This window comes from Ovis aries, chromosome 8, assembly GCF_016772045.2.
Source record: "Ovis aries strain OAR_USU_Benz2616 breed Rambouillet chromosome 8, ARS-UI_Ramb_v3.0, whole genome shotgun sequence".
NCBI lineage: Eukaryota > Metazoa > Chordata > Mammalia > Artiodactyla > Bovidae > Ovis > Ovis aries.
Window position 1 is genome coordinate 72,689,922 of NC_056061.1, and position 26,731 is coordinate 72,716,652.

The following is a 26,731-nucleotide window of genomic DNA, read 5'->3' on the forward strand; positions in this document are numbered from 1 at the left end:
ACTTTGGCCACCTGATGCAAAGAGTTGACTCATTGGAAAAGACCCTGATGCTGGGAAAGATTGAAGGTGGGAGGAGAAGGGGATGACAGAGGATGAGATGGTTAGATGGTATCAGCAACTCAATGGACATGAGTTTGAGCAAGCTCCGGGAGTTGGTGATGGACAGGGAAGCCTGGCTTGCTGCAATCCATGGGGTCAAAAAGAGTCAGACATGACTGAGCTACTGAACTGACTGAATATGGCTAGATCTTGCTCACTTTCAACTCAATACTTCTCTCTGATGAAGAAGAGACCGAATGACATGCACATCACTGACTGCAATTTGAAAGATAACTCTATTATCTTTAATTTTGACCAAGTGTTGCAAAATGCATTCCTGTCCCCAGCTAGGCAGGTTGGAGCTTGCTGTTTCTGTTAGTATCCTATTTGGAATGTAGATGAACTACTGTTCCTCCAGAAATGTGAAGGAAGATTGCTTTAAAATTAGCGGGAGATTACTTGATAATTTCTGCTTTTTTAACAAGTATTGGCTGGGAAGATAAAGGTCATCATTGTCTTCAGTGTCTTTTCTCCACACATGATAGGAATTACATGGAGACATGAATCAGATCATGTTGCTTCTCTGCTTAAAATTCTTCTGTGGTTTCCTCTGGACTTAAAATAAATCCATACTCCTTACCATGGTCCAGCCCCAATCACCTGATGACCTCGTGTCACACCCCCTCTCCCTTGCTCTCCCCACTCCAATTATACTTGACTTTTCCAATTTCTCAACTGCACTAAACATTTTTCCTCACCTTAGAGACTTCTCACTCACAAACTTCTTTGCCTACAATGTTTTTCTTCCCACACGTAATAGCTGACTTCATATTCTTCTAGTTTGAATGTCTTCTCTTCCTGACTGCTCGACCTGAAGCATAGATTGCAGCATGCCAGCCTTCCTTGTTCTTCACTATCTCCAGGAGCTTGCTCAAACTCATGTCCATTGAGTCAGTGATGCCATCCAACCATCTCATCCTCTGTCACCCTCTTCTCCTCCTGCCCTCAATCTTTCCCAGCATCTAGATCTTTTCCAATGAGTCGGCTGTTTGCATCAGGTGGCCAAAGTAGTGAAGCTTCATCTTCAGCATCAGTCCTTCCAATGTATATTCAGTGTTGATTTCCTTTAGGATTGACTGATCTGATCTCCTTGCAGTCCATGGGATTTTCAAGAGTCTTCTCCAGCGCCACAATTTGAAAGCATCAGTTCTTTGGCACTCAGCCTTCTTTATGGTCCATCTCTCACATGCATACATGAGTACTGGAAAAACCATAGCTTTGACTATCTGGATCTTTATTGGCAAAGTAATGTCTCTGCTTTGTAATACACTGTCTAGGTTTATCATAGCTTTCCCTTAAAGGAGCAGGCATCTTTTAATTTCATGGCTTAAGTCACCATCCACAGTGATTTGGGATAATGCATTTTGGATAAGCTTCTGTCGGTTGAGCTAGTAGCCTTATTCTCTTTATAGTATACTTAAAAGAATAATTTCTCCTCAATCTTTCTGTAACTGTAACTTTGCAGGAAGTTAGCTAGGATCCCCACACCGGATGACAATCTTCAGAATTGGAGGGATAAAGAGATTCTGTTCTTTTACAGCTTTTTTCTTTCCATAACATCAGGAAATAGTACCTAATTTCTATAAAGAGTTTTTGTAGCTAAACAGAAGGTGCTTGCCTCGTGAACTTTTAGGCAACCTGATTCTTGACTTGGTTTACTTTGAGTTCTGGGCACTTAAATAAGAAAAATATGTTCTGTACATATAAAGGAATAAATGTACAGTCACTGCCACCTATTAATAAATCTGTAAGTTTTTCTGTACTATTAGTGATTAACTATAATGGAGAAATAATAAATTTAATGATGATGACAACAGTGATGATGTCTAGGATATTTGCTTTCTCTACCAAGCACCATACAAAGCACTTTATTTCTAAGTATAATATATATTTCATTTTACTGTATAGCATCTAGTATCATATATATTATTTATATAGTAACAATAATAATGGTTTATATGGGCAACAGTGACAACAGCAGCCATATCCAGGACAAGAAAATAAGTTCAGTACTTTGGAAACCTTAGAAAAAGAAAGATGAGAATATTGATTCATTTTCCAGCTGAATCTGGTTCTCTCAGAGCATTAAGCCACATCCTGGATGTGACTGGCTCAAGACCCCACAGCTAATAAAAAGCACTTGGGACTCAGGCTCAAGCCTTCAGATGCTGTCAGTGTATCATGGACTGTCTCCGGGAAGGCAGCGTTAACCCAGGCAGCAGACAAAGCAGGTAACTTAGGAATTTGTGACCCATGATTCTTCTATTACACTGAATACTCACGTTTTTGAATGGTGGCCTCTAGAAGTTTCTGGAAAAAAATCCATCTCCACATTAGAAGTAGGAATATGATTCAGGAAATCTGTAATTGTCCATAATGGCTTTCTCTGAATTACTTTATCAGAGTCTTTTCCTCTCTGCCATTTGCCAAAATCTGGTGGGCTGCAAAGAAAATAGGAAGAGCTTTAGATGAAATAAGAAGACTGCTACATAGGGACGTGACCTTTGGCAAGTCACTTAGTCTTTAAGCCTCAGTTTCCTCATCTGTAAAATGGGAATAATAACCCACCTTATGGAGTCTTTGAGGCAATTAGATAATGTAGGCAGAGCACTTAGCAGTGTGTAGAAAGGACCCAATGTTAGCTGCTGATGTGGCTGTTATGCGTAGTATTATTAATAACAATTCTGATGTAAGGTAAGCTCTAGGCAACCAAAAGTCTGGTTTTGTTTTAATTTTAAAAGGAGTCTAGGACAGCTGGTGAGCTATTAAAAAGCAAAGAAGCATAAGCAAGTAGTAGAATAGGTAAGGCAGATCTCACCAATTCCACAATTCTGCTTCTAATCATACCTCGATCAAACCTCTTCACCTCTCTAAGTTTCAGTTTGCTTGTCTGGAAAAGAAAGAGGCCTACTCTTCCCATCTCAGCAGATTTTCAAGGAGTCAAATGATACACATGTATAAAAAAGCACATTGAGGGTTTTAAGAATCTGCCTTCTAATGCAGGGGACGCAAGTTCGACACCTGGTCAGGGAACTAAGATCCCACATGCCGCAAGGCAACCTGGCTTGCGTGACGCAAGTAGCGAAGCCTGCATGCCACAACAGAGATCCAGCGCAGCCAAAATAAAACAAATAGATAAAGCACGTTGAATTTCTTAATGGGAATGATATACGTTGCTTTCGCACCTGTTTCACTTAACTGAGTGTCGTTTCTTCGAAGTCAGTGATTCTCAACCCTGTCTGCACAATTAGAAGCAACCAGAGCTTCTAAAAATCCAGATACTCAGGCCACAACCCAGACCAATAAAATCAGAATCTCTATTTTTGTTTCTCCCCAAGTGATTCCACACTCCACCTATGTCAGGGAATAAAGTATTTCTCAAGCTTGCCCAGTGATCAGGAGCCCCAGAGACCCACCATAACTACAGAATCAACCCTTCAATGAAGGCACTGCGAGTCTGCATTTTCAATAACCACCTCTAGCTGCCTTTTCTCAACAGACAATTATGAGAAATACTGTGTTGAATCATAGTCTGAGAGTTAGAAAGGATATCATCTAAAATCTAAAATCTTCACACTTGGTTCATCTCTAAACCATGGGAAACGTTATGAATTTTATGAACAGAAGACTAAACGTTTGAATAGTGTGGAATAAAGTAATAAACTCAAGTTGTGGTGTGCACAATGGGAATGGAATAACTAAAATTTTCCCCTACAAAAGATATATATTGTACAGCTCTATAAAACCTAAGTTATTACTTTTAGCTCTCATGGGAAAGTGAGGCAGATCAGCTTTAATGTAAATAACATGGAGGCAAGTTACTATGGCAAACCTGAAGGGAAAAAAAAACCAAAACCAACTGCTGATATCCAAGTTGCAAAACACAGCTCAATTCTAATTGTGCATTGCAATAGATAATTCCACTCCTCCTCACTGATTGAAAGCGTCAGACTCTGCCAGAACCACTGATCTGTCAGTTCCCACTGAACATTAGGCCATTGCCTTTGAAAACCTAAATCTTAGAGAATCTCATTTCCTCTGGGGCCACATCCACTTGCCTGACGAAGGTAGTTAGCTCTAAAAGCTTTCCTCCTTCCTGTTTCCTGCACTGAGTCCTGCCTTTGTCTCAGCTTTGTTTGAGCCATAAATGCTGTCCCTTTTTAGAGACTGTGTTTAATTCTGAGCTTGTTAAGACAAAAGATAATGGAAATTGACTTTAATTAACATATACGTTCAGAATATTTGCATTTCCTTCGTAATGGTTTTATAAAACTTACTCACTTCCAAACTTTACCACATGAGGCATTTGAGAATAATGGTGCACAATCTGGTCTGAATCTAATCTTTGGAAACAATATCAACTTGTTCTATATAATAATGCTTGTTTTAATGTGCATTCACTATGCTCGTTTCTTCGCATTTGCATTTATTTTTGATAAAGTGCTTTTTTTTTTGATAAAGTGCTTTAATAGAAAGAATCAATGTAGCCTAACTTTTTGTGATATGAAACAGTGACACAGTACTGCTTCATTTGTTCTGATTTGGTGGAAAGTTCTCAGGATTAATAAGAGGATGTGTTGTAAATACTTGGATTGGCATGCCCTATAGAAAAGCTGGTGGAGAAGGCAATGGCACCCCACTCCAGCATTCTTGCCTGAAAAATCCCATGGACGGAGAGGCTGGTGGGCCACAGTCCATGGGGTCGCTAAGAGTCGGACACGACTGAGCAACTTCACTTTCACTTTTCACTTTCATGCATTGGAGAAGGAAATGGCAACCCACTCCAGTGTTCTTGCCTGGAGAATCCCAGGGGTGGGGGAGCCTGGTGGGCTGCCATCTATGGGGTCGCACAGAGTCAGACACAACTGAAGCGACTTAGCAGTAGTAGCAACAGCATAGAAGAGCTGGTAGGATTACAGAGGTGACCCCCAACTCTTTAGCTGAGTCAGCACATGGTACCTTGAATAAGAATGCAGTCGTGTGTATCCTCCCCATCACTGGACTTCTCTAGGGTTTGTTTATTTATTTATTTATTTTTGTATTTTGTGTGCTTTGTTGAATTAGCTGTGTTATGTTGTGTGTTGGAAAGCAGAGGGCATTTTAAAAACTATGTTAATAATAATTAAATTACTATTTTATTTTAATACTAAAATAATAATTTTGATTTTATTTTTTAATTTTCAAAAATATTGCTGCTGATGGCCTTTCCCCACTGTCAGCCCAGTCTCAGCACACAGTCATGGATCACAGCCTAGTTGTGGCGAACGGGCTTGCATAACTCAATGAAGCTGGGAGTCATGCCATGCAGGGCCACCCAAGATGCACAGTCGTAGTGAAGAGTTCTGACAAAACGTGGTCCGCTGGAGGAGGAAATGGTAACCCACTCCAGTATTCCTGCCTGGAGAACCCCACGGATTGTGGACAGTACCTGAATATTCACTGGAAGGACTAATACTGAATGAGACTAAGCTCTAACACTTTGACTACGTGATGCAAAGACAAGACCCTGATGCTGGGAAAGATTGAAGGCAGAGGGATAAGGATTGAAGGGGGGTGAGATGGATAGATAGCGTCACCGACTCAATGGACGTGAACTTGAGCAATCTCCGGGAGAGCGTGGAGAAGAGAGGCGCCTGGCACGCTGCAGTCCGTGGGGTCTCAAAGAGTCAGGCAGTGGCTCAAGAACCACTACGCAAGATAACGCACAGTCACTGCTCAGAGGATGCCAGGTGTCATTCTGCTCAGTCTGCTGTGACAAAGTAGTTCCACAGACTGAGGGGTTTAAACAACAGAAATGTGTTGTCTCATAGTTTTCAAATCTGTAAGTCCAAAATCTTAGATTTTGGCAGGGCTGGTCCCTTCTGAGGGCTGTGAAGGAAGGCTCTGTTCTAGGTCTCTCTCCTTGCCTTTTAGATGGCTGTCTTCCTGTTCACATGGCTTTCTGCCTATAAGTATGTTTCTGTGTCCAAATTCCCCTCATTTTATTAGGACACCAATCACATTGAATTCACACCCACTCCTGGGTAGTACTAGTGGTAAAGAATCTGCCTGACAGTGCAGGACAAGTAAGAGACGTGTGTTCGATCCCTGATTTAGGAAGATCCCCTGGAGGAGGGAATGGCAACCCATTCCAGTATTCTTGCCTGGGAATCCCGGGACCAGAGAAACCTAGCAGCTACAGTCCGTAGGGTTGCAAAGAGTCAGACACAACTGAAACAGCTTAGCAGCACTGCTGATGTCATTTTGATTAAATTACCCTGTCCCCAAATAAGATTATCCGCTAAGGTATGCGGTTGCTGCTGCTGCTGCTAAGTTGCTTTAGTTGGTTCCGACTCTGTGCAACCCCATAGATGGCAGCCCACCAGACTTCCCCGTCTCTGGTATTCTCCAGGCAACAACACTGGAGTGGGTTGCCATTTCCTTCTCCAATGCATGAAAGTGAAAAGTGAAAGTGAAGTGGCTCAGTCTTGTCCGACTCTTAGCAACCCCATGGACTGCAGCCTACCAGGCTCCTCCATCCATGGGATTATCCAGGCAAGAGTACTGGAGTGGGATGCCATCGCCTTCTCTGAGGTATGGGGTTAGGCCTCACCTTATGAATTTGGAGGGTGGCAGACACAGTTCAACCCACAACATCAATATTATATGTGACTTTTTAAATGTTTGTATATTATACAAATTATAACTCAAATATATATATATTTTCTCAAAATATATATATATTATCTCTATATATATTATCTCAAATTATAACTGAGAAATGTAAATAAGTTTATTGAAAGGAAATTGTAATTATTATGTTGCTATGTAACAGGACTTCGGGCTTCCCTAGCTTAGTAGTAAAGAAGCTGCCTGCCACTGCAGGAGACTCGGATTCTATCCCTGGGTCAGGAGATCCCCTGGAGAAGGAAATGACAACCCACTGCAGTATTCTTGCCTGGGGAATCCCATGGCAGGCTACAGTCCATGGGGTTGCAAGGAGTCCGACAGACTTAGCAACTAAGCAATAGCAACAAAAACAGGACTTTACCGGTATATCTGAGCTCTTTTCTGCAGGTAAGTGGGGATGTCCCATAGTTGGGGAGAAGATTGTATCACAGATTAACTGTGGATCTCTGCCTGATCTATAATTGTTCTCAGGTGTACACTGAACTGAATTTATAGTCTTGGTTTCAGTGCTTCTGAGAATCAAACTCTAAAAGCTACATCCTTTTGAGTAAAATTTCTCTTTTGATTATTGGGCAGCTAAGAGGGCGGAAAGACCAATGCCATCCTTGTATAGATGAGAAGATGGACACCTCTAAGGGAGCAGTAAGGCTAAGCAGTAGCAGCCCTAGAGCTAGGCTCGTAATTCCTGCTTTTTTTTCTTACCACTTCACACTTTCCATCTTCCACACCAGGTGTTCCCCATTTTATCCCCATCTTTCAAAACAACTCACTGTTCACTGACAACATCTGACTTTACTTACTTCATTCAATTAAAAAGTCAATGAATCCTAAAAAATTTGCCAAGTACATTATTAATGCCGACGAGCAGGATGAGAATTCTGAGGAATGCCTTAGGTTACCATTTTCCCATACCCATCAAGCCAATATGTATGTGTGTGTGTGTGTGTGTGTGTGTGTGTGTCTGACTTGAATAAGTTGTATTAATAGCATTCTTTACTCTTCACATTCAGCTTTTCAGCGGAAACTTCCCTTATGGCCATACTTATATGTTTCAAGGCAGAAAAAATTTTGTCTGAGATGTCCAGCTCATGGCCATTAATGATTACTCTTGAAAACAAAAGAAGGAAGAGGCCTTTGCCTTCTCTTTTCTACCAAGTCTTGATTAATGCATCATTAATGCATTAACCTTATAACTGACATATAAAGTTTGGATTTTAGAAGCTGCCTGCCTAATTCAGCCAATGGAACTGTGGCCTGGGCAGTGGCTTGCCCAAAGACACTCTAGTGAAAGAGATCTGGGGATAGGTCTCTTTATGTTCCATCCAGAATTCTTAATGCCTCCATATAATGCTGCTTAATTGTATGTAGCACATGTGTAAGCTAGTGGAAAATTTAATCTGTCTTTTAAAGATAAGAAAAACAGTAGTCCTAGTGTTCACTGGTGGGTGACTTTTCGTTACACCACACTGATTCATGTTAAAGAATAGACTGTGTTTTCTAAATATGTAATTTACTGTGACTGTTTTCTAACTCTTCATTAATGTTTCTGTCTGTCTGTCTGTCTACTCTGTTATGACTGACTTTCTGTGACCCTGTGGACTGTAGCCCGCCAAGCTCCTATGTCCCTGGGATTCTCCAAGCAAGAATACTGGAGTGGATTGCCATCTTCTACTCCAGGGAAATCTTCCCAATCCAGGGATCGAATTTTTACCTAAACTTATCTGTGTCTGCTTCTATGGGGAAACACACACTGACTTTTAATATTTTAAAGTTGTATGTAAAATTTTGAAAAATTTCATTTAATAGTCTTAAATTTTTGCCCTCAGATTGTTTCGTAAGTTAGTAGTTTCTTTTAACCTCTTTTCAGGGTTATTAACTTGGGTTAAACTATATTAAGCAACAGCTATCTTTTTTGTGTGTGTGAGTCTAAAATCCTGGTGGATGAGCCAACCGTACAGAGTGTCTCGGAACCAAGCGTGCTTTGAGTTGTAGGCAGTTGGTGCTGTGGGAATGCTAATTGAGAACATTAAACTTATCGTGTTAAATTGATTTCTGGATGTTTCTCTGTGGAAGTCTTGGAATAGTCCTCCCCTTCCTTTCCTTGAGCCAAGAAAACTCTGAACCAGAACAGTTCAATTTCAATTTGTAGAAAAACTCTAATCCATGAAACAAACACAGTGCTGATAAATGGGGGGAGGGGGGCAGCAAGGGGAGGGGGGAGGGGGAGACAAGAACATTTTGATCACTTTTGCATGTTACTAAAATATCTGAATTTCTGTTTCATTGCTCTGAGATGTATTTACAAGCTTTGTTTCTGGGGAGTATTTGCAAGCTTCATTCTAAAGCCTGGGAACTTCAGGAGCAAAACCTCCTTTTGAGCCATAGTTCTTGTGTTATATGTTACGCATTTGGAAGGAACCCCAAGGAGGCCTCAGGAAGCAGTTACTGCCTCTTGACTTATCATCCTGAAGGCGATTTGTTTTAAAGTTGATAATCCCTAGAGCTACAAGAGTGTCCCACATCTGCCCCGAATTGAAAACAGATTCCTATTAAGAGCCTTACATCAGCGCTGCGAATTCATTCGATCTGAGTCAGAAAGGAAGTTGGAGAACATTCGAACGTATGGCCTGATAGCAACACGGCAGCTCCCTTCATGGAGGATCAAGATGGCAGGGTATGTAGGCTGTCTGTTTTTGAAATTTAAGACTGTTTTTCTGTAAGGAAGTATCCTTCTGACCTTTGGGCAGGAATATTCAGGAGGGGACTGTGGTAGCGAACAGATATGAGATAACTTGGTGGTGGGATTTTCAATGCCATTGATGAATTGATCAGAATTCCGAGAGACTGGGAAGCCTCTGCTGTCTAGAAATTCCTCTGCTAGGTTTTGTGTTTTTGTGACTTATCATTTATATAAAATATATTCAAAAATTATGTAGATATTTATGTAAAATTCTGCCCCCAAGACTCTAAAACAATTCTGTAAGCCAAGAAAAGTTTTTACTGTTTAAGAGCCAGAGCTTTTCCACCCTCGGCTTATCTATGAAATTATCTGAAAATATTTCCTCACATGCCAGGAATGAGGGATGGAACTCTGAACTTCATATTCCAAGCCTCAGGGGACCAGGACCGTCTGATTAACTTTTTAGCATTTAATATCCTACTGAAGTCTTCTTCTCAGCTGGCTGAACAACTTTTTCCCTTCCTTTTCTGTGGAAACAGTCTATTATAGAATGTGTGGTTCTTTTTCTTCTAAATTAAAAAGGAGATCAGATTTGCTCATTAAAACTGATTAAAGGAAAAAGAAGGGTACAGGGGTTGTGAACAAGGGTCTGAGAGCCCCGTGGCTTGAGGCATGGATTCTGAGCTACGCTCTGCCCCCCTTGCCAAGCCCTCCCCAGCCCCTGCCTGGCTCCCGAGGTCCTTCTGGCTTCTTTTCCAGGTCTGGACTGGGCTTTGGGGAGTGGATGAGGCCTCTCGGGTTATTTCCAGAAGACTATTCCACTCATCATTTTCTCTGAGAAGCTGGGGACAATACCTAGTCCAAGTGCTATCCAATCGATACTTGCTGAATGAAAATAGAATTGTGGAAGGGAGCCCTGGAAGAAGCATCAGTTTGAACATATGGAGCCCGTGAACCTCTGTTTGGGTTAATTTCCACTCCCCTCTTTGAGAAGATTGACACCAGAACTAAAGCCTAGAAGGTGATGAGCAATTGAGAGAAAAGTGCTAGAATGTCAGTCAGGGCAACAGTGTATAAAGTGTGTGATTCCGTGGTTATGGTATTAATAAAGTAAAGAAATGAAATACGAGTCTTAAGAGGTAACAATTGCCCTGCGAGAGTGTTCAGGAGTCTGAGTGAACAAACACAGCTGGCCGGCTTCCTCTGAGCTTGGTACAGATGTGCTCATCAAAAGTGTTCTGACAGCACAAAGCCTGTTCCTGTTACATGTGCTTCCCCCAGTTTCAGAAACAATGTATTAAGAGCAGCCCAGTTGGCAGGTAGGATATTCAGCCCAAATGCCAAAATACTGTCCCCTCTTGACTGGCTGCCCACAGTTCTTGAAAGAGGGAAGGTATTTTGGATGCCAAAAATTGAGTGCAAACTGTGTCATGGGACTATGCCCTCTTAATCCCAGCAAGACAGAGGCTCCCTTTTAGAAAAGGAAGCACATTTGGGTTTTTGTGCTGGAGGATGCAAAAAGATGTATTGATCAACTCAGACAGAAAGAGGAATTCTCAGGCTTAGAAACATCGCTCTGTCCCAGCTAAGGAGACTGGCAAATGAGCCTTGAAATCTATAGAAACAGTTCCAGTTCAGATTAGCCTCCTCTTTGGCAGATGATGCTAGTTATAGAGATATTTATATAAAGATAGATGTATATATCTTAATTTAACTAACCTATTTAACTTCAATCCCAGAGGGTTGGGAAGAAAATAAAAAGTAGGGTGGGTTGCAGAGACATCCAGGTTAAAACTGATATCAAAAATTTAATTACCATTACCTCAAGTAAAATTCACTTCCAGAAGCCTCTCTTTCCACGTTTTGAGTAACAGAATAAGCAGGTCTTCATTTGGGGCACATCTTTCCTTGCCCCATATTTGAACATCAGGCAGGTCTCTGAGGCTATTCCACCACACCAAGTCACAAAGAGTTTTGTAAACTGTTGTTTAGAATTCAGAACGCATTATTCCCCAGAAACAAGGTTAGGCTCCCAGCTCAACTTTTGAATGCAAATTTACCCCCAAATATAGAGAATCTGTTACAAGTTTCTGGAAATGGACAGAAAGAACATTTACTATTTATTTTAAGGGCATTGAAGAATAAATTTTACAATGAACTGTAATTTTTAATGATATAATTTTACAATGGACTGTAATAATGCTTTTGAGAGCATTTTTAATATCCTTGAAAATTAAATTATTGGCCTTGCACACCAGGCCTTTCTTTATCTAAACCCTAACCACCTGTCCTTGGTGCTTTGTCTGCTCTTTTGAATGATACTCTAAGTTGGAATCCTAGCAAATAATTTTCATGTACTTTTCCACCAACAAGGTTTTTTTGGGGGGGTCTGAAATATCCTCCTCCACGTTTGGTTTCTGGCAAGCTCTCAATCAACTCAAACATTAACAGAGTTTAAACCCCTCTATATTGCCTCAGACTCCTTTTTCTGTCCTCCTTTGGCACAAACCCTTCTGAGAAAACTTTGCCCAATTTCAAATGGTTCCTTCTCTGACCTTCTAAAATACCAGAGATCCTAGTTTGGATAGTTTCCCCTGAGAAGAGTTAGAAACACTCCTGCCCACCTCTCCTCTTCTTACACTTTGTAAGAACCACTATGTATTAATGTTCACCCCAGTATATTGCAAATTTCATTTATATGTTGTTCCTTTCCCTAGATTGAGAATTCCTTAAAGGTAGGGACTCATTTAGGACTTATTACAACCCCAGAATATACTAAATAGTTAATAAAAGTATAGATGGATGAATGGATGGATATGTGATTGGATGGATAGAGAATAGAGAGATGATTAGAAAGATAAGTGGGTGAAAGGATGGATGGAAGAGTGAGTTCTATAGAAATAAATGGTTGGTTTATTTAGAAGACAATAAAGAGCTATATGGAAACTTCTATGTTCTGAACGGGATTTTTTGTTTCAAGGGCCTGATATTAGTGAAATTTGACCATTATTGTTTTGCTTCTATGATTATGTAAAGAAGAGATTATGAATAGTGGGAGGAGAATGGAGTTTGGAATAAGAATGCATGGGTTCTAACTCTAGCTCTCTACTCCCCAGTTATGTGGTCTTTGTATACTATTTACCTCTCTATTTTTGTTTTTCTTCATCTGTAAGATGGGAGATAATACCTACCTTCAAGGAGTTACTGTGAGCATTAAATGATAATCTAAAAGCTTTAGTCTAGTGCTTAACCCATATGAGGTAGAAGATAAAATGGTAAGAAAATATGGATCTGAATGGGCAGACATAGAACTTTGAATGCAGAAGGAATGTAAGCCCCTCCTATCAAGCCTTGGACTCTCTCATTTTGCAGCTCCCCCATTCATTTTGATGTAGCTTGTCAACAACATGATTCCACTTTTTATCCACCACTTCCCTTGTCACTTGGGTAACTAAAAATAAGCTAAAGTAAATTTGAAAGTGTGAGAGAAAAGAAGAGGGTTCACGGGGGTCATGAGTATCACAAAAACATTTTCCAAAGCAGAGTTAAGTAATCTCTGATGGAGGAAGAGGGTATATTGTATGTGCAAAATTTAAAAAAGAGGAGATGAGGAGCAAGATGTTTAATGGAGCTGGCTGCAAAGTGAAAGGATGAGAACTTGCATTGTTGGGAAATTGCATTTCCAGGGTTATAAAAGGAGCAATTGCCAGTTTAACATACCTACAAATGCACTCCTATGCTTCTGGAACCAAAAAGCGCCTTATGTAATTTCAAATACGTCACATAAATAATAATGATAGTAATACATTCTTAACTTACACTTAATATACCACTTACCAGGTGCTAGGCACTATTCTTAACTCTTTAGACATATTAGCTCATTTTCTCCTCACAAAAACCCAGTGAGGTAGATACATAAACTCCTTGTTTTACTGATAAGGAAAGTCAATATACAGCTAGTCACATAACTGGAATGTGTGGGAGCCAGTGCTTCAACCGAGGCAGTCCGGTCCCAGAGTCTACAGAATTCACACATGAATGTGCCTGCAGCTGACGTGGCTCCCAACACAAGCAGATGGCCAGTTCAGCCACCATGGTCAGCAACACTGTGAAAAACCACTTTGATCACCATCCCGATGGCTAGACTTTTCAAAATATAATTCTAATACCTGAAGAGTTCGAATGATAGAATTTTATAACATGGAGGAACATTTAGTTCATTATGCCAAGACCAGCCAGCTGTTTGGGCTGAGAATTTCCAGTAAGTCAGCCTCAGGGACACTGATCAGAATCTCTGGGGACTAACAAGCGATGACAGTCAGATGACCTTAGCTACCCTCATAGGACTGCAGTGTCAGAAGGATATCATCTTTGTTCCAGATAATATCCAAGGAATTTGAAAGAAAATTTTCTTAAGTTAGGTTGGCACCCCAACAGTTTTCCAAATATGAAAATAGATACAGATGTGCTATCTTTTTTTTAAGAATCATCATTTTCTAAGATATTTGTGTATTTATTTGACTGCGCCAGATCTTAGTTGAGGCACGGGGGATCTTTGATCTTCATTGCAGCATATTGGGTCTTTTAGCTGCTACACGTAGGGTCTTTAGTTGTGGCATGTAAATTCTTGGTTGCAGCATGTGGGATCTAGTTCCTTGACCAGGGACTGAACACAGGACCAGCTGCATTGGGAACATGGAGTCTTAGCCACTGGACCAGCAGGGAAGTCCCAAGAATCATCTGTTTTTTGACCTTAAAAAAAAAAGTAATAAAATATACAGTTTGTGAGCATTCCTAGATTGAATTTGACAGGTCCACATTCTAAAATAATTCCGTTACTCAAATTGCTATGAGCAATTTGATTCCATTTTCTCCTATCAAAGATAGGGACATAGTCAACTAATTAACACTTTTAACTAATTTCACAAATTCTGATCCAAGGAAGTGTTAGGCAAGCAGAAAGAATGTAATCCTCCCTTTTGCCACCTGTTTGAATTATTATAAGCATTTCTACAATTAATCAAGTAACTATGCAAGTGCTGTAAAGTTATCTATTTCTCTGGCTGTTTTAGTCATTTCTATTTTAAGCCATTCACATGTCCCACTGATGTTTTAGGGAATAGTTTTTGAATGAATAGGTAGGTCAGCTTATTGGAGAAGTTGCCAGAAGTTTTGCCTGCCCTAAATACATCCACTTAATTACCCACCTGCGTTCTTTCCTTTGACCCAAGAGAACAAGAGAAAATAGCATTTGATACCTAGAATCACAAAAATAGGGAGCCAGGAGGAACTTTGTCTCTTCCTTGAATGGTAGTTGAGGGAGAGGAAGGAGGAGAAGAGGGAGGGGGTAGTAAGTGGATTGCTTTGGCTTTTGTCTTCATTTTTTCCTCATCACAGTCTGGTTGGAGAATATCTTATGTAACATCAGTCCCCTTTGGAGCATTTCTACATCCGTTCAGGTGTCCTGGAAGTAAACATTAAATTAAATTAAAACTTAATTTAATTTAAACTCAGAATAAAAGGCTTTACATAAACTGACTAAAAAGAGCTTAACTATTCAAAACTAGGTCAGATAGAAAAAGGCACTTTCAAGTGTCCAAAACAATCCCATCGTTTTTTAAAAATCCTGCAAGCTGAAGCAATACATAATAGAAATGCGAAATTAAGTTAGATGTGCCCTTCAAGGAACTAATTTTTTTTTTAAATCATCAAATGGCTCCAAAATGCCAAGAAAATACAGGACACTAAAATGAGGTCCAGATTCTCAAACAGGGGTTGAATTTTAAGCAAATTCTTCAGTGAGCAAGTAGATATTTCAGAAACTGGGCAGGATTTCTGTGAAAGTAGGATGAGATTTAATGAATTTCAGTCTCCTAATTCAATAGCACACAGTGAACAGTTGATAATATTTTGCTAAATGAATGCTGAAGAATTTTTTAAAATTTCTTTTATTTAAGCTTAGTTGATTTATGCTGTTAATTTATGCTGTACTGGAGAAGAAAATGGCAACCAAAGTGATTCAGTTATGCATATGCATATATATTCATTTTCATAGTCTTTTCCATCATGGTTTATCAGAGGATACTGAATATAGTTCCCTGTGCTATTCAGTAGGACTTTGTTGCTTATCTATCAGGTATATATTAGCACCTGCTACACCAAAGCTCTCGATTCCTCCCTCCCCAACTCCCCCACCTTTTATTACCTCAGTGAAGAACTAGATCAAAAGAGTGTCGAAGAAGGACATCTTAGGATAAGAAAATATGAAGAGCAGTTGTTTCCCTCCCCTTGGCTACAAGTCTGTTCTCTGTCTGTGAGTCTGTGTCTTCCGTAGATAAAATTTGTGCATGCCTGATAAGTCGCTTCAGTCATGTTCAACTCTGTGCAACCCTACAGATTGTAGCCCATGGCTCCTCTGTCCATGAGATTCTTCAGGAAAGGATACTCGGGTAGGTTGCCATGCCCTCCTCCGGGGAATCTTCCTGACTCAGGAAACTGAACCTGCATCTCTTAAGTCTCTTGCATTGGCAGGCTAGTTCCTCACTAGTGCCACCGCCGAAGCCCGGATAAAGTTCGTTATGTCCTATTTCAGATTCCGTGTGTAAGTGATATGTGTTATTTGTCTTTGTTTTTCTGACTCTTTTCACCCGGTATGCTAATCTCTAGGTCCATCAGGTTGCTGCAAATGGCATTGTTTCGTTCTTTTTATGGCTGAGTAGTATTCCATTGTACACATGTATCACATCTTCTTCACATTCATCTGTCGATGAACCTTTTAGCTTGTTTCCATGTCTTGGCTGTTGTGGATAGTGCTGCTGTGAACATAAGGGTGCATGTGTCTTTTTTGAATTCTAGTTTTGGTCTCAGATATATGCCTGGGAGTGGGATTACCAGATCATATGACAACTCTACTTTTAGTTTTTTGAGGAACCCTCCATTCTATTTGCCATAGTGGCTGCACCAACTTATATTCCCACCAACAGTTAGGAAGGTTCCCTTTTGTTTGCACACTCTGCAGTGCTGAATAATTCTGAACTCATGTAGTCAAGCCACTCAGCTATCCTGTTCGGTCTTAGCTAACACCTTAACACAGGTTATTCCTCAGATTACATAAAAACACCACTTTCTAGAAAGAGCAGGTCTGCAGAAAGGAGAAGTCCCAAATTTCTGAAACTTATTTTTTACCCTTTTACAAGAGTAATGCAAAAGACGTGACTGGGTTGCTCTGAGAATTAAAGGATACCACATTTATCCATCCATCCATTCATTCATTCACTTTTAAAAATTATTGATCACGTGTTTTCAGTGCATCAAGTACTGCTCTTGTGCTTGGGAAACAGAGGTCAACAAGGCAGATGAGGGCTCTGCCTGCATGAAAATTACATTCTCCCACCGAGCTCGCGGCATGTTAGTCCTGTGTCACTGCTGTCACCCAGCGCTCAACACCCCCTGGGTTGGGCAGCAGGCTGCCCTGGAAAGAGCAGTCAGCTTGGAAGACAGGTCAGCACCCAGTTGAATCCATGCTCCACGTCTTGTCAGCTGAGTTTCCTGGAGAAATTTTCTGAGCCAGTCTTTGTCTGTAAAGTGGGTATAATAATACCTACCTTGCAGCAATTCTGTGAAGATGAAATGAGACGTACCGAGGTCCTCAGTACATGGTAACCTTTCATTACTTTAATGAAGAACTAGATCAAAAGAGTGTCGAAGAAGAAGGACATCTTGGGATCTGAAAAGCTGAGAATCAGTTGTTTCCTCTGAGCACATCCTACAAAAGATATACCTTTTCAACCATTTCTTAAAAAGAATGTTGGCATGGAGAGTGTTAAAAGTATAATAATAAGCACAGAAGAAGCATGATGTCTCACTATACATAGTACATTGCATTGGACATATGCTCTTTGTCCTCTTTCCTCCACAACCCCAGTAAAATGAAAATAAGGGGGAAAATAAAACCATAAGAGCAGCAATGATGGGGAAGGTGGATTACAGAAGTGAGAAACGCCAACAAAAGTTGGGAAGATTGAGCATAGATTGAGGGAAACAGTAGCAACTCCTGTAGGAAACTGAAAATAAATTATGTGGGGCATGGGCTCTGGAGAACACCCACAGGAACCAGCATATTGGGATCTAAGAAGGTTCTGGGAAAGGAGGCCCCCCATTGCTGGGCTTCCAATTTGAGTTCTGGTGGCTCAGTCTTAGGCCTACACAGAGAATCATCAGATAACAGAAGAAAGCTGTAGACATGAAAGACAGCTGAACAGGTGGGGAAAAGGAACTCAGAGGTAGCAGAGAGTCTGAGGAACAGAAGGGCATCCAAAGTACACACTGAGGCTCTTTCTGCCATCTTGAAACCTGCAGAAGCCTGCTGGGAACAGGACTTCTAAAACAACAGTGTGTCTGGAAGGCTGTGGTCTAAGGCCATTTTTGCTGGCTCTCAGTGGGGTCTCTGGAACCAGAGGGAGCACACAGCTCTTCTGAAAATGGAAGGTGTATATTCTCGAGATAAAATTGAATTCTATGTAACTGAGAGATGTGCTTATGTGTACAAAGCAAAGAACATAGTAACTCCTGGTCGGAAAACCTAACAAAGTCAGAGTTCTCTACTTCAATTTTTAAAAATAAATTGCTTAATTGAAAAATAAAACCAGAGTAGTCTGGGGAAAGATAGCTCATGCTCATGGAAACAGTGGCATGACTCATGCCAAATTCCAAACCTTCGAGCTAAGGCATTGGACACAGAATCTGTTGTCACGGGAGCCTGGCAGACTACAGTCTGTGGGGTCTCAGAGTCGGACCTGACAGCGATTGAGTGACTGAGCAAACATACCCTTCAAAGATTTAAGCTTACTACGAAGTAAATAAATAAAAGTATGAATTTGTTCTCTTGTGTGTGGTTTATATGTATATATATATATATATATATATATATATATATATAAGCACACACACATATGGGCTTCTCAAGTGGTTCTAGTGGTAAAGAACCCACCTGCCAATGCAGGAGACATAAGAGATGCAGGTTTGATCCCTGGGTTGGGAAGATCCCCTGGAGGAGGGCATGGCAACCTGCTCTAGTATTCTTGCCTGGAGAATCCCATGGACAGAGGAGCCTGGCGGGCTAGAGTCCATAGGGTGGCAAAGAGCTGGACATGACTGAAGCGACTTAACACACATACACACACTAAGAATGCTCAGTGAGGCAAGAGAAAGAAAAACACATTCAGTAAAAAAAATAAATAAATAACTTTCTGAAAACAAAAACGACTTATAAGAGGCTTAGAAGATAAAGTTTGGGAAATCTGCCAGAACTAGATAGAAAAATAGGACAGAGTCTAAGGAAATTAGATGATCAGTCCAGTAGATCAAATATCCAAATAATAAGTTCTATAAAGAGAGAGCTGAAAAAACAAAATGAAAGAAATCAGTTAAATAATAAACAAAAATTTCCTGGAAGTGAAAGACAAGGGTTTCCTGATTAGAGAGACACACCCAGTACCCAACATAGAGAATAAAGCACATTATTGTGAAATTACAGAACTCTAGGGATAAATAAAAGACCCTAAGACCTCAGGAATCGGGATGGCATTGACTGCTCAACAGTAACCTGAGAAGCCAAGAACAATAATGTCCAGATTCTGAGATGCAATGATTGCTGACTTAGAAATGGTCAAATACGGGGTGGACTGAGAGCATAGAAGGGGTCAGATGTTGACATCACTTTCAGCCCTTTCAACAAGCTGCTGGAAGACTTGCTCCGCCAAATGAGAGAATAAACAAGGCACGGTCAACTCCAAATAGAGCTCCAGATGGAGCAGGTAGACAAAATAGAGAAACAGCATTGACTGATACACCAAAGGGTTCTGTCACAATGCAGGGTGTTTTATACTCTTAGAATATTTGGAGCAGAATAATGGGCAAATACATAGAAAAGTAAGTAAAGAAAAAAACTCCAAGAGAGGAAAAATAATGAAAAAAGAAAATACAATTATAGTACACAATATGACACAGTTATGATCCATATTCATTCAGTCGTGATAATGGAAGCACTGAACACTGATAAAATCACTAATTAGAATGTAAACGTGGTGGCCGTGGAGGTGGATCACTCAGACGTCCCTTTGAAAGATAGCTTGCTTTGGGGAATGTATCCCTCCCTGGGGACCCACTGTTGTCTCCAGGAGACGCTTGATCCTGGGTTTCCAGCAGTGACTGAGCAGGGGGACCAGAGCTGGCTATGGCTGCACAGTGTAAGAATTCTGCGCTGAGCAGTCTGTATTCTGGGTCTCAGCATCAGCCTGGCCTTGAATTTCCTAGAACAACCCTGCAGTTTAGGGCTTTGCCTTCCCAGTCTTCCTTCCTTGCCCCTCTTCTTTGTGGTTTCAGATTGGCCCTGGAACCACCACCTTTATCTTGTTCATTTCATTTTTTTTAAATTTAATTTTGTGTATTTATTCATTGGTTTAGTTTTTGGCCGTGCTGAGTCTTGATTGCTGAGAGCAGGCCTTCTCCAGTTGCGGTGAGTTGGGACCACTCTTTAATTTCAGAGCCCAGGCTTCTCACTGCAGTGGCGTCTCTTCCTGTGGTGCATGGACTTAGCTGCCCTGTGGTATGTGGAATCTTTCCAGACCAGGCATTGAACCCATGTCCCTTGCACTGGCAGGTGGGTTCTTAACCGCTGGACCACCGTGGAAGTCCGATCTTGTTCATTTTTAGTGCTTCCTTGTTTTCTGCTGCTCAGAGAACCTGAGAGAACACAGTCATTACATTAGGAGGGTTTTAAAAAAGGGAAAATGAGGGGGGTAAGGGAAGGAGGCAGATTGGAATGTTAAATCATCATCCTTCATATTAAGAAATCAGTAGATAATATCTGTATGTCTGTAGTGGGGGAAAAACCTAAGAAATAGCAGGATAAGCACATAACTTAGGAAGAATGACAACAATGCCGGAAACAAGTAAATAAAATAACTAAAACAGCTAACAGTGGTTATGTTAGGGAAGGAGGGGTGAAGAAGGGAACTGTGTGGTTGGGGGGGAAGAGGAGTAAGGCCTTGACTTGATAAGTTTTGCTTATTAGTCTCTGCCTAATATTATGAAATTAAAAATCCTGTACCTATATAAAGAAAAGTGAAAAGTGAAGTCACTCAATTGTGTCCAACTCTTTGTGACCCCATGGACTGTAGCCTGCCAGGCTCCTCCGTCCATGGGATTTTCCAGGCAAGAATACTGGAGTGGGGTGCCATTTCCTTCTCCAGGAGATCTTCTCAACCCAGGGACTGAACCTGGGTCTCCAGCACTGTAGGCAGACACTTTGCCGTCTGAGCCACCAGGGAAGTCCTATATACATATACATATATATCAAGCATAGATACATACATACATCAAACATCTTTAAATATATTTTAAAATATATATCAAACTATATATAGTTTGAATATATGTAAATATGTATTTAAAGTATAGAAATACGCTATGAGTTGGCCAACATGTTCATTCGGGTACTTTTGCGACATCATCAAAAACCCAAATGAACTTTTTGGCCAATCAGCGTACATATTTTAACATTTGAGCAAGATTGTGGTGAGGAGACACGGGGTCTTTTGTTTGTTTGCCCTCTCCTGAATCTATGGCAAGCCTAGACCTCCCCTCAGCTGCAGCCTCTGCTTCTAAGCGTAGCTCATTTCTCTGAGTACACACCAAGAGGTATACCCAGCGTCAGGTAGTTAGAATAGGGAAAAGGCCGCCAGCATTCTGGACTCATTTTTCCTATTCTAACTAACATCCAGGAAGCAAAGAAAGACACTCACGGATCCTAGAAGGAAAGCTGAAGAGACCCAAACCAACTGCTCCCCAGCTCTCTCTGGGGACCCCACTCCACAAGGCTTATCATGTGCTTACAGCTCAGCCTAGGTTGACTCCTTCCTTACTCTGAGCTATCGGCAGCTAGTTAAATTCGCCAAACCCTTTCCTCCCCGGGTGACTGACGGGGCTAAAGAAGGAGGAGGGGGCATGAAGAAGAAAGAGGAGGGCAGAGCAGCTCCCCTCAACCCTCCCCGATGACACACACAGCTGCGACTCCTGCTTTGCGGCCACCTGGGCCCTGAGACAGCTGCCCCAGAGGCCCCTGGACTGCTGCCACATGCCTTCCTCCCATGGCGCTTAGGCCGGGTGGAATGTGGGCAGCGACACCGTGGGGAGGCAAGTGTGTGAGTGAGTGTGTGTGTGTGTGTGTCTGTGTGTGTACACACCAGAGAAACCTCACACCATCACCTCACGTGACCACAGTTCTTCTCTACATTGGTGTGTACCCACCTGGGTCTCCAACTGGGCTTCCCTCATCTCCATCTAGTCTTGGAGTAGGTGACAGAAACCAGGAGACACCAAACTGTCTGGGGACCAGGAACTCCAGAATGCCCTCCCATAGCCCCGGACTTGCCTTGTCAGCAGCAGCACATTATTTAGGCCAGGAGACAAAAGTCATCCAAATTGCCAATATAGGAACCTACCAGAAGACTTTTCTTAAAGCGTTTTATTCTGTACTGGGTATAGCTGATTAACTGGAGAAGGAAATGGCAACCCACTCTAATATTCTTGCTCGGGAAATCCCATGAACAAAGGAGCCTGGCGGGTTGCAAAGAGTTGGACACAACTGAGGTGACCAAGCATAGCTGATTAACAATGTCGTGATAGTTTCAGGTGAATAGCAAAGGAACTCAGCCATACACATACATGTAGAAGATTTTTGATGACAAGAACCTAAAAAAACAGACAGTGAAAGTGTTAATCACTCAGTGGTGTCCAACTCTTTGCGACCCCACAGACTATAGCCTGCCAGGCTCCCCTGTCCATAGAGTTCTCCAGGCAAGAATGCTGGAGTGGATAGCCATTCCCTTCTCCAGGGGATCTTCCCAACCCAGGGATCGAACCTACAGGAAGACAACTTTTTCTCCGTTTTATAAAAGTAATACATATTGGGAGTTCCTTGGTGGCCTAGTGGTTAGGATTCCAGCCTTTCACTGATGTTGCCTGGATTCAACCCCTGTCAGAGAACGGAAATCCCAAAAGATCCATGGTGTGACCCCCACCCAAAAGTAATACATACTCAGTTGTTTAAAATTAGAACTTAGAACAAGTCCAGAGGGCCACAGTTGCACAACCCGAGGCAACGGTGCCCACTATTTGCCTTGTTCTTTCAGTCTTTTGTTTTTCAGCCTCTTCCAAAACTTGGAAATATTATTTCATGCATAATTTCATTTTCTGTTTTTCCACTTAAAATTTCATCAAATGCATTTCCTTATACCCTTAAAAACACTTTGTAAGCATTTTTTAGAAGTATTGTAATATCCCAGCTCACAGATGCAGCATAATTTGCCCAATCATTCTTCTTTGTTAGACTTTTTAAATTATTTCAAGATTTTTAAATTAGAAACAACATTGTGATGAACCTTTGGCATATAAATCTTTGTCCTCATTTTAGATTATTTCCTCAGAATAGATTCCCAGAAATGGAGCTGCTCAGTCAAGTGGTATGCACATTTTTAAGGCCAAGTAAATCTTTTTTTAGTCAGACTGTGAAAAAGTTTGTTTAATATTTAATAATATTCATATTTTTCAGCTGGAAATATATAAGCCATTAAGTGCATGCCGATGGTCTGGCTTAACAAGGCGTTTTATTTATACGTCTAAAGCCACTCTGTACCTCTCACCTACCACATCCCTTCTTTCACCTCCAAAGATAACTATTATTCTGAATGTGTATTCTCACAGATTTTTAATTTTTATTTAGTTATTTAACTGCACCAGATCTTAGTAGTGACTTGCGGGATCTTTGGTTGCGTATAAGGCATATGGGATCTAGTTCCCTGACCAGGTATCGAACTTGGGATCCCTTGCATTGAGAACTCAGAGTCACTGCCACTGGGTCACCAGGGAAGTCTCTCTCAGATCTTTTAAGAATCAGAACTTCAATAATGTCGGATGTTGGACTTCCCTGGTGGCACAGTAGATAGGAGTCCACCTGCCAATGCAAGGGACACGGGTTCGATCCCCGGTCCAGGAAGATTGCCCATTCCACAGAGCAGCTAAGCCCGTGCATCCCAACTGCTGAGCCTGTGCTCTAGAGCCCAGGAGCTGCAACTGCTGAGTCCACATCCCACAGCTACCGAAGTCCATGTGCCTGGAGCCCATGCTTCACAACAAGAGAAGCCACCACAATGAGAAGCCTGTGCACCACAGCGAAGAGGAGCCCCCACTCGGCGCAACGAGAGAAAGCTCGCAAACAGCACAAAATAAACGGTAGATACTTTTGAAAAAAAAAGGTATTTTCGTTAAAGAATAAGAGTGGACATGAGAGAAGGGTAGGGACAAGGAGAGAGAGGGAGCAGGAGATTGAGAGACAGAACTGAAGAGAGAGACTGATTTGTTTGGCCTTGGACCGTATTATGCTGGAGTAATTATAAATTCAAGCAGCTTTGTACCCAATCCCCATTGGACTTATGGCATGCCCATGGGAGGAAGACATACACACACACTGAACGTACGTGGTACCACCTCCTCCTCTCCCGATCCAGCCCTTCTCACCTCTCCCCCAACCCCTTCATGGGAACCAGACACACTTGTTAAACCAGTAGGTAAGGTCTAAAATGGGGCTGCCTGCTCTTGAATCCAGCCTCCAAGAGTTGCCAATCTGTAGCCTTAGAAAAGTGGCCCCACAATCCCCTCTTTTTTTAACCTGGAAATGAGGATGAAGCTAATACACTATCCCCTTGCCACAGCTGTGACATGGGTTCAACAGGACAAGCGCCTAGCACCCTGCTGTGTATGTGTGACTTTACATTGTGGTCCCTGGGTGTTGGGGGACCTAAGAAAAGCCATTTCCCAGGATGCTAGTCAGAGGACCCTTTACAAGGTTTAGCTGAGGGCATGGTATTGACATTATCCTTGTTTTTCAGAAAGCCATGAGAGGCAACACACTTCTCTCTTTTCCAGTATTTTCCTTGAACCCCAAGATGTCTGAGTACAATTTTATATGGTAATTTTGGTCGAAGGTTTTCCCTCTTGCTTTACTTTTCAAAGGAAGAATGGTCTAAGCGTCAGTCCACACCTGCAACCCTGAACTTGTCCTTTTTTTCACCAATTAGGCCAAAAAATTCCAATGATTTTCAGTCCATATATACCTAATCAAGGAGGTAGGATGTCTGGGTTTTAGGTTTGAGGACCTATGATAATCAGGTGCCTCAGATTCTTCATCGCCTAAACGTCTGGTTGTTTATATGGATCAGAGATGGAAGAGACTGTATCGGATAGGGATTGATGTTTAGTTCTAGCTAAATTTAACAGTACTCCAGTGATAGTCAATGGTTGTTAACTTTCTTAAATCAGGAACATCTTTTAAAATATGATTATTTTGTTGTTGTTGCACTGCGTGGCTTGTGGGATCTTAGTTCCCCAACTAGGGATCGAACCCACACCCTTGACAATAAAACCATGACGTCTTAAGCACTGGACCTCTGGGAAATTCTCTACAATATGATGCTTTCCTAAAGAGTATGTTCTTTCTCTAAAAAAATGCACATTCACATTAAACGTTTACAAACAAGAAGGGAGTTGAGATTTCCCTGAAGCCAATTCACAGATTCTCCAGTAAGAAATGCTGATCTTATTAGGAAACTGAGACCCAGAGCAAGATATCCAAGGACTTGCCTCCAGTCACACAAACATATCTCAGCAGAGGCAGCATTGCTGCCCAGGGGGTGTGTTGCCCCAGGAGCCAGCAGCAGGGGGCCCACAGGGTCAGATTTCAGGGATAGGACAGGAGTGGAGGTGCTATTTTGCTCACAGTCTCTGATGCTATCCAGGTGGGGCTGAAGACCCAGAATGCACTGTTTTTCCCCAAAATGCCTGTGCAACTCCCAAAACAATACCGTAAGAAGTCTGTTCCTAAGGGCTTCTTAAGCCTCTGTGGGGTGATGAGAGGGAGGGCAGCTAGTGTGATCCAGTGTGGTCCTTCCTTTACAACCAAAACCCAACAGTGTGGTCTGGGTCAGTGACTCCTGAAGCCCTAGAAAATTAGAGATTTGGGGAAAAAATATTTGGAATCTGGTGGCCTATTATCATCTAGCATCCTAGCCTGCCTCTGTTGGTGTCCCGTGGCCCCTGCTTTCCTTCTGGATGTGTTTCAGATCTTTTCCAGGATTATTTCCAGTTAGCCATGCCCCCTGCCATCTATCCCCTGCAGTGGCCCAATGCCCTTCACCAGAGACAGCAGCTTACCATTTGTGAGCTCTCCCCTTAATTCTGTATGAAATCTATGCTAATGTTTTCTTTGAAAGTCTGTGTTTAAAACTGTTTTATCTTGGATTTATTTTCTAAGCAGAAGGTTGCTCCATTTCCTGCTTTGTATGCATGTATGCATGTAATTAGGGAGTGAGGGTGTGTATGTGTGTTTATTCCTCTGTTGTTTGCAACACCTCCCAGTTGGGGATCATTTGTAAATTCAGTTAATGAGCATTTAACACATTCCCTTTGATGAAGCTGTTAAATCTGGGCTCCACACTGGCCTCCCACCAGACACCGCCCCCCTTCCCAAGCCATTTGTGTTTACCTATTCTCAATTACTTAGTTATGGGTTCTTGTTTGTTGGCACAATGTCAAACTAACCTTTTGTCCTGTCTGGAACACAGAGAGCTTCATTTTTGTGAGAAAATGCTTAAATCTGTATTCAAAGCAAGTTTACTTTACGAGTGGGCTTTTATTTTCACCAAGCAAAATAGACAGAACAAACATTCCACGGTCACCCATGTCAGGCATGTGGCAGCAACACTTCAGCTATGGCTGTGGGCTTCTGCAAGAACAAATACCAAGCTCATAACCTGCGGGCTCCAGCTGTCAGAGCGTTTTCCTGGATTTAATTATAACTTGATCTCTGAAGAGGGCGTGTGTGTCAAGTGTGCTTTTCAATCACTTAAGAGAAAGCGGAGTGAGTGGCGGGGCTGCCCCGGGATGTGCCCGTGAGATGAGCCTCCTTGCCGCAGAGGATCATGGGAGTCACGCACAAGCCTGTGCCAGTCCCAGAAACACAGCTGGTCTCCTAAGCTAGAGACGTAAAAAGAAACAGCACATAGGTGTATTTAAATTCAAAACTCAATATAATTAAAAATACAAAAACCGAGGGAAGGGATTGAACTGCATATTCATCTCTACCTGAAACAGGAATAACCCCTCAGAAAAATCCTTCCATGGCTTCGCTTCTTACCCACCATGGATGTGTGCCTTATGCACCTTTTC

The 26,731-nt window shown here is 41.6% G+C and overlaps 1 protein-coding gene across 4 annotated transcripts in view; it reads left to right on the forward strand.

Moving 5' to 3' along the window:
- Positions 1–26,731, forward strand: part of SASH1 (SAM and SH3 domain containing 1) — a 347,119-nt gene that overhangs the window by 75,084 nt on the left and 245,304 nt on the right. Inside the window, exon 1 of one of the 4 annotated variants that reach the window (XM_027972536.3) lies at positions 9,348–9,442. The exons of the other annotated variants lie outside the window; for them this stretch is intronic. Within the exon in view, the coding sequence (XP_027828337.1) occupies positions 9,422–9,442 (21 nt within the window). The 5' untranslated portion in view covers positions 9,348–9,421. Of the gene's footprint in view, positions 1–9,347; positions 9,443–26,731 lie in introns of those variants that run through there. 4 annotated transcript variants of the gene reach the window in all.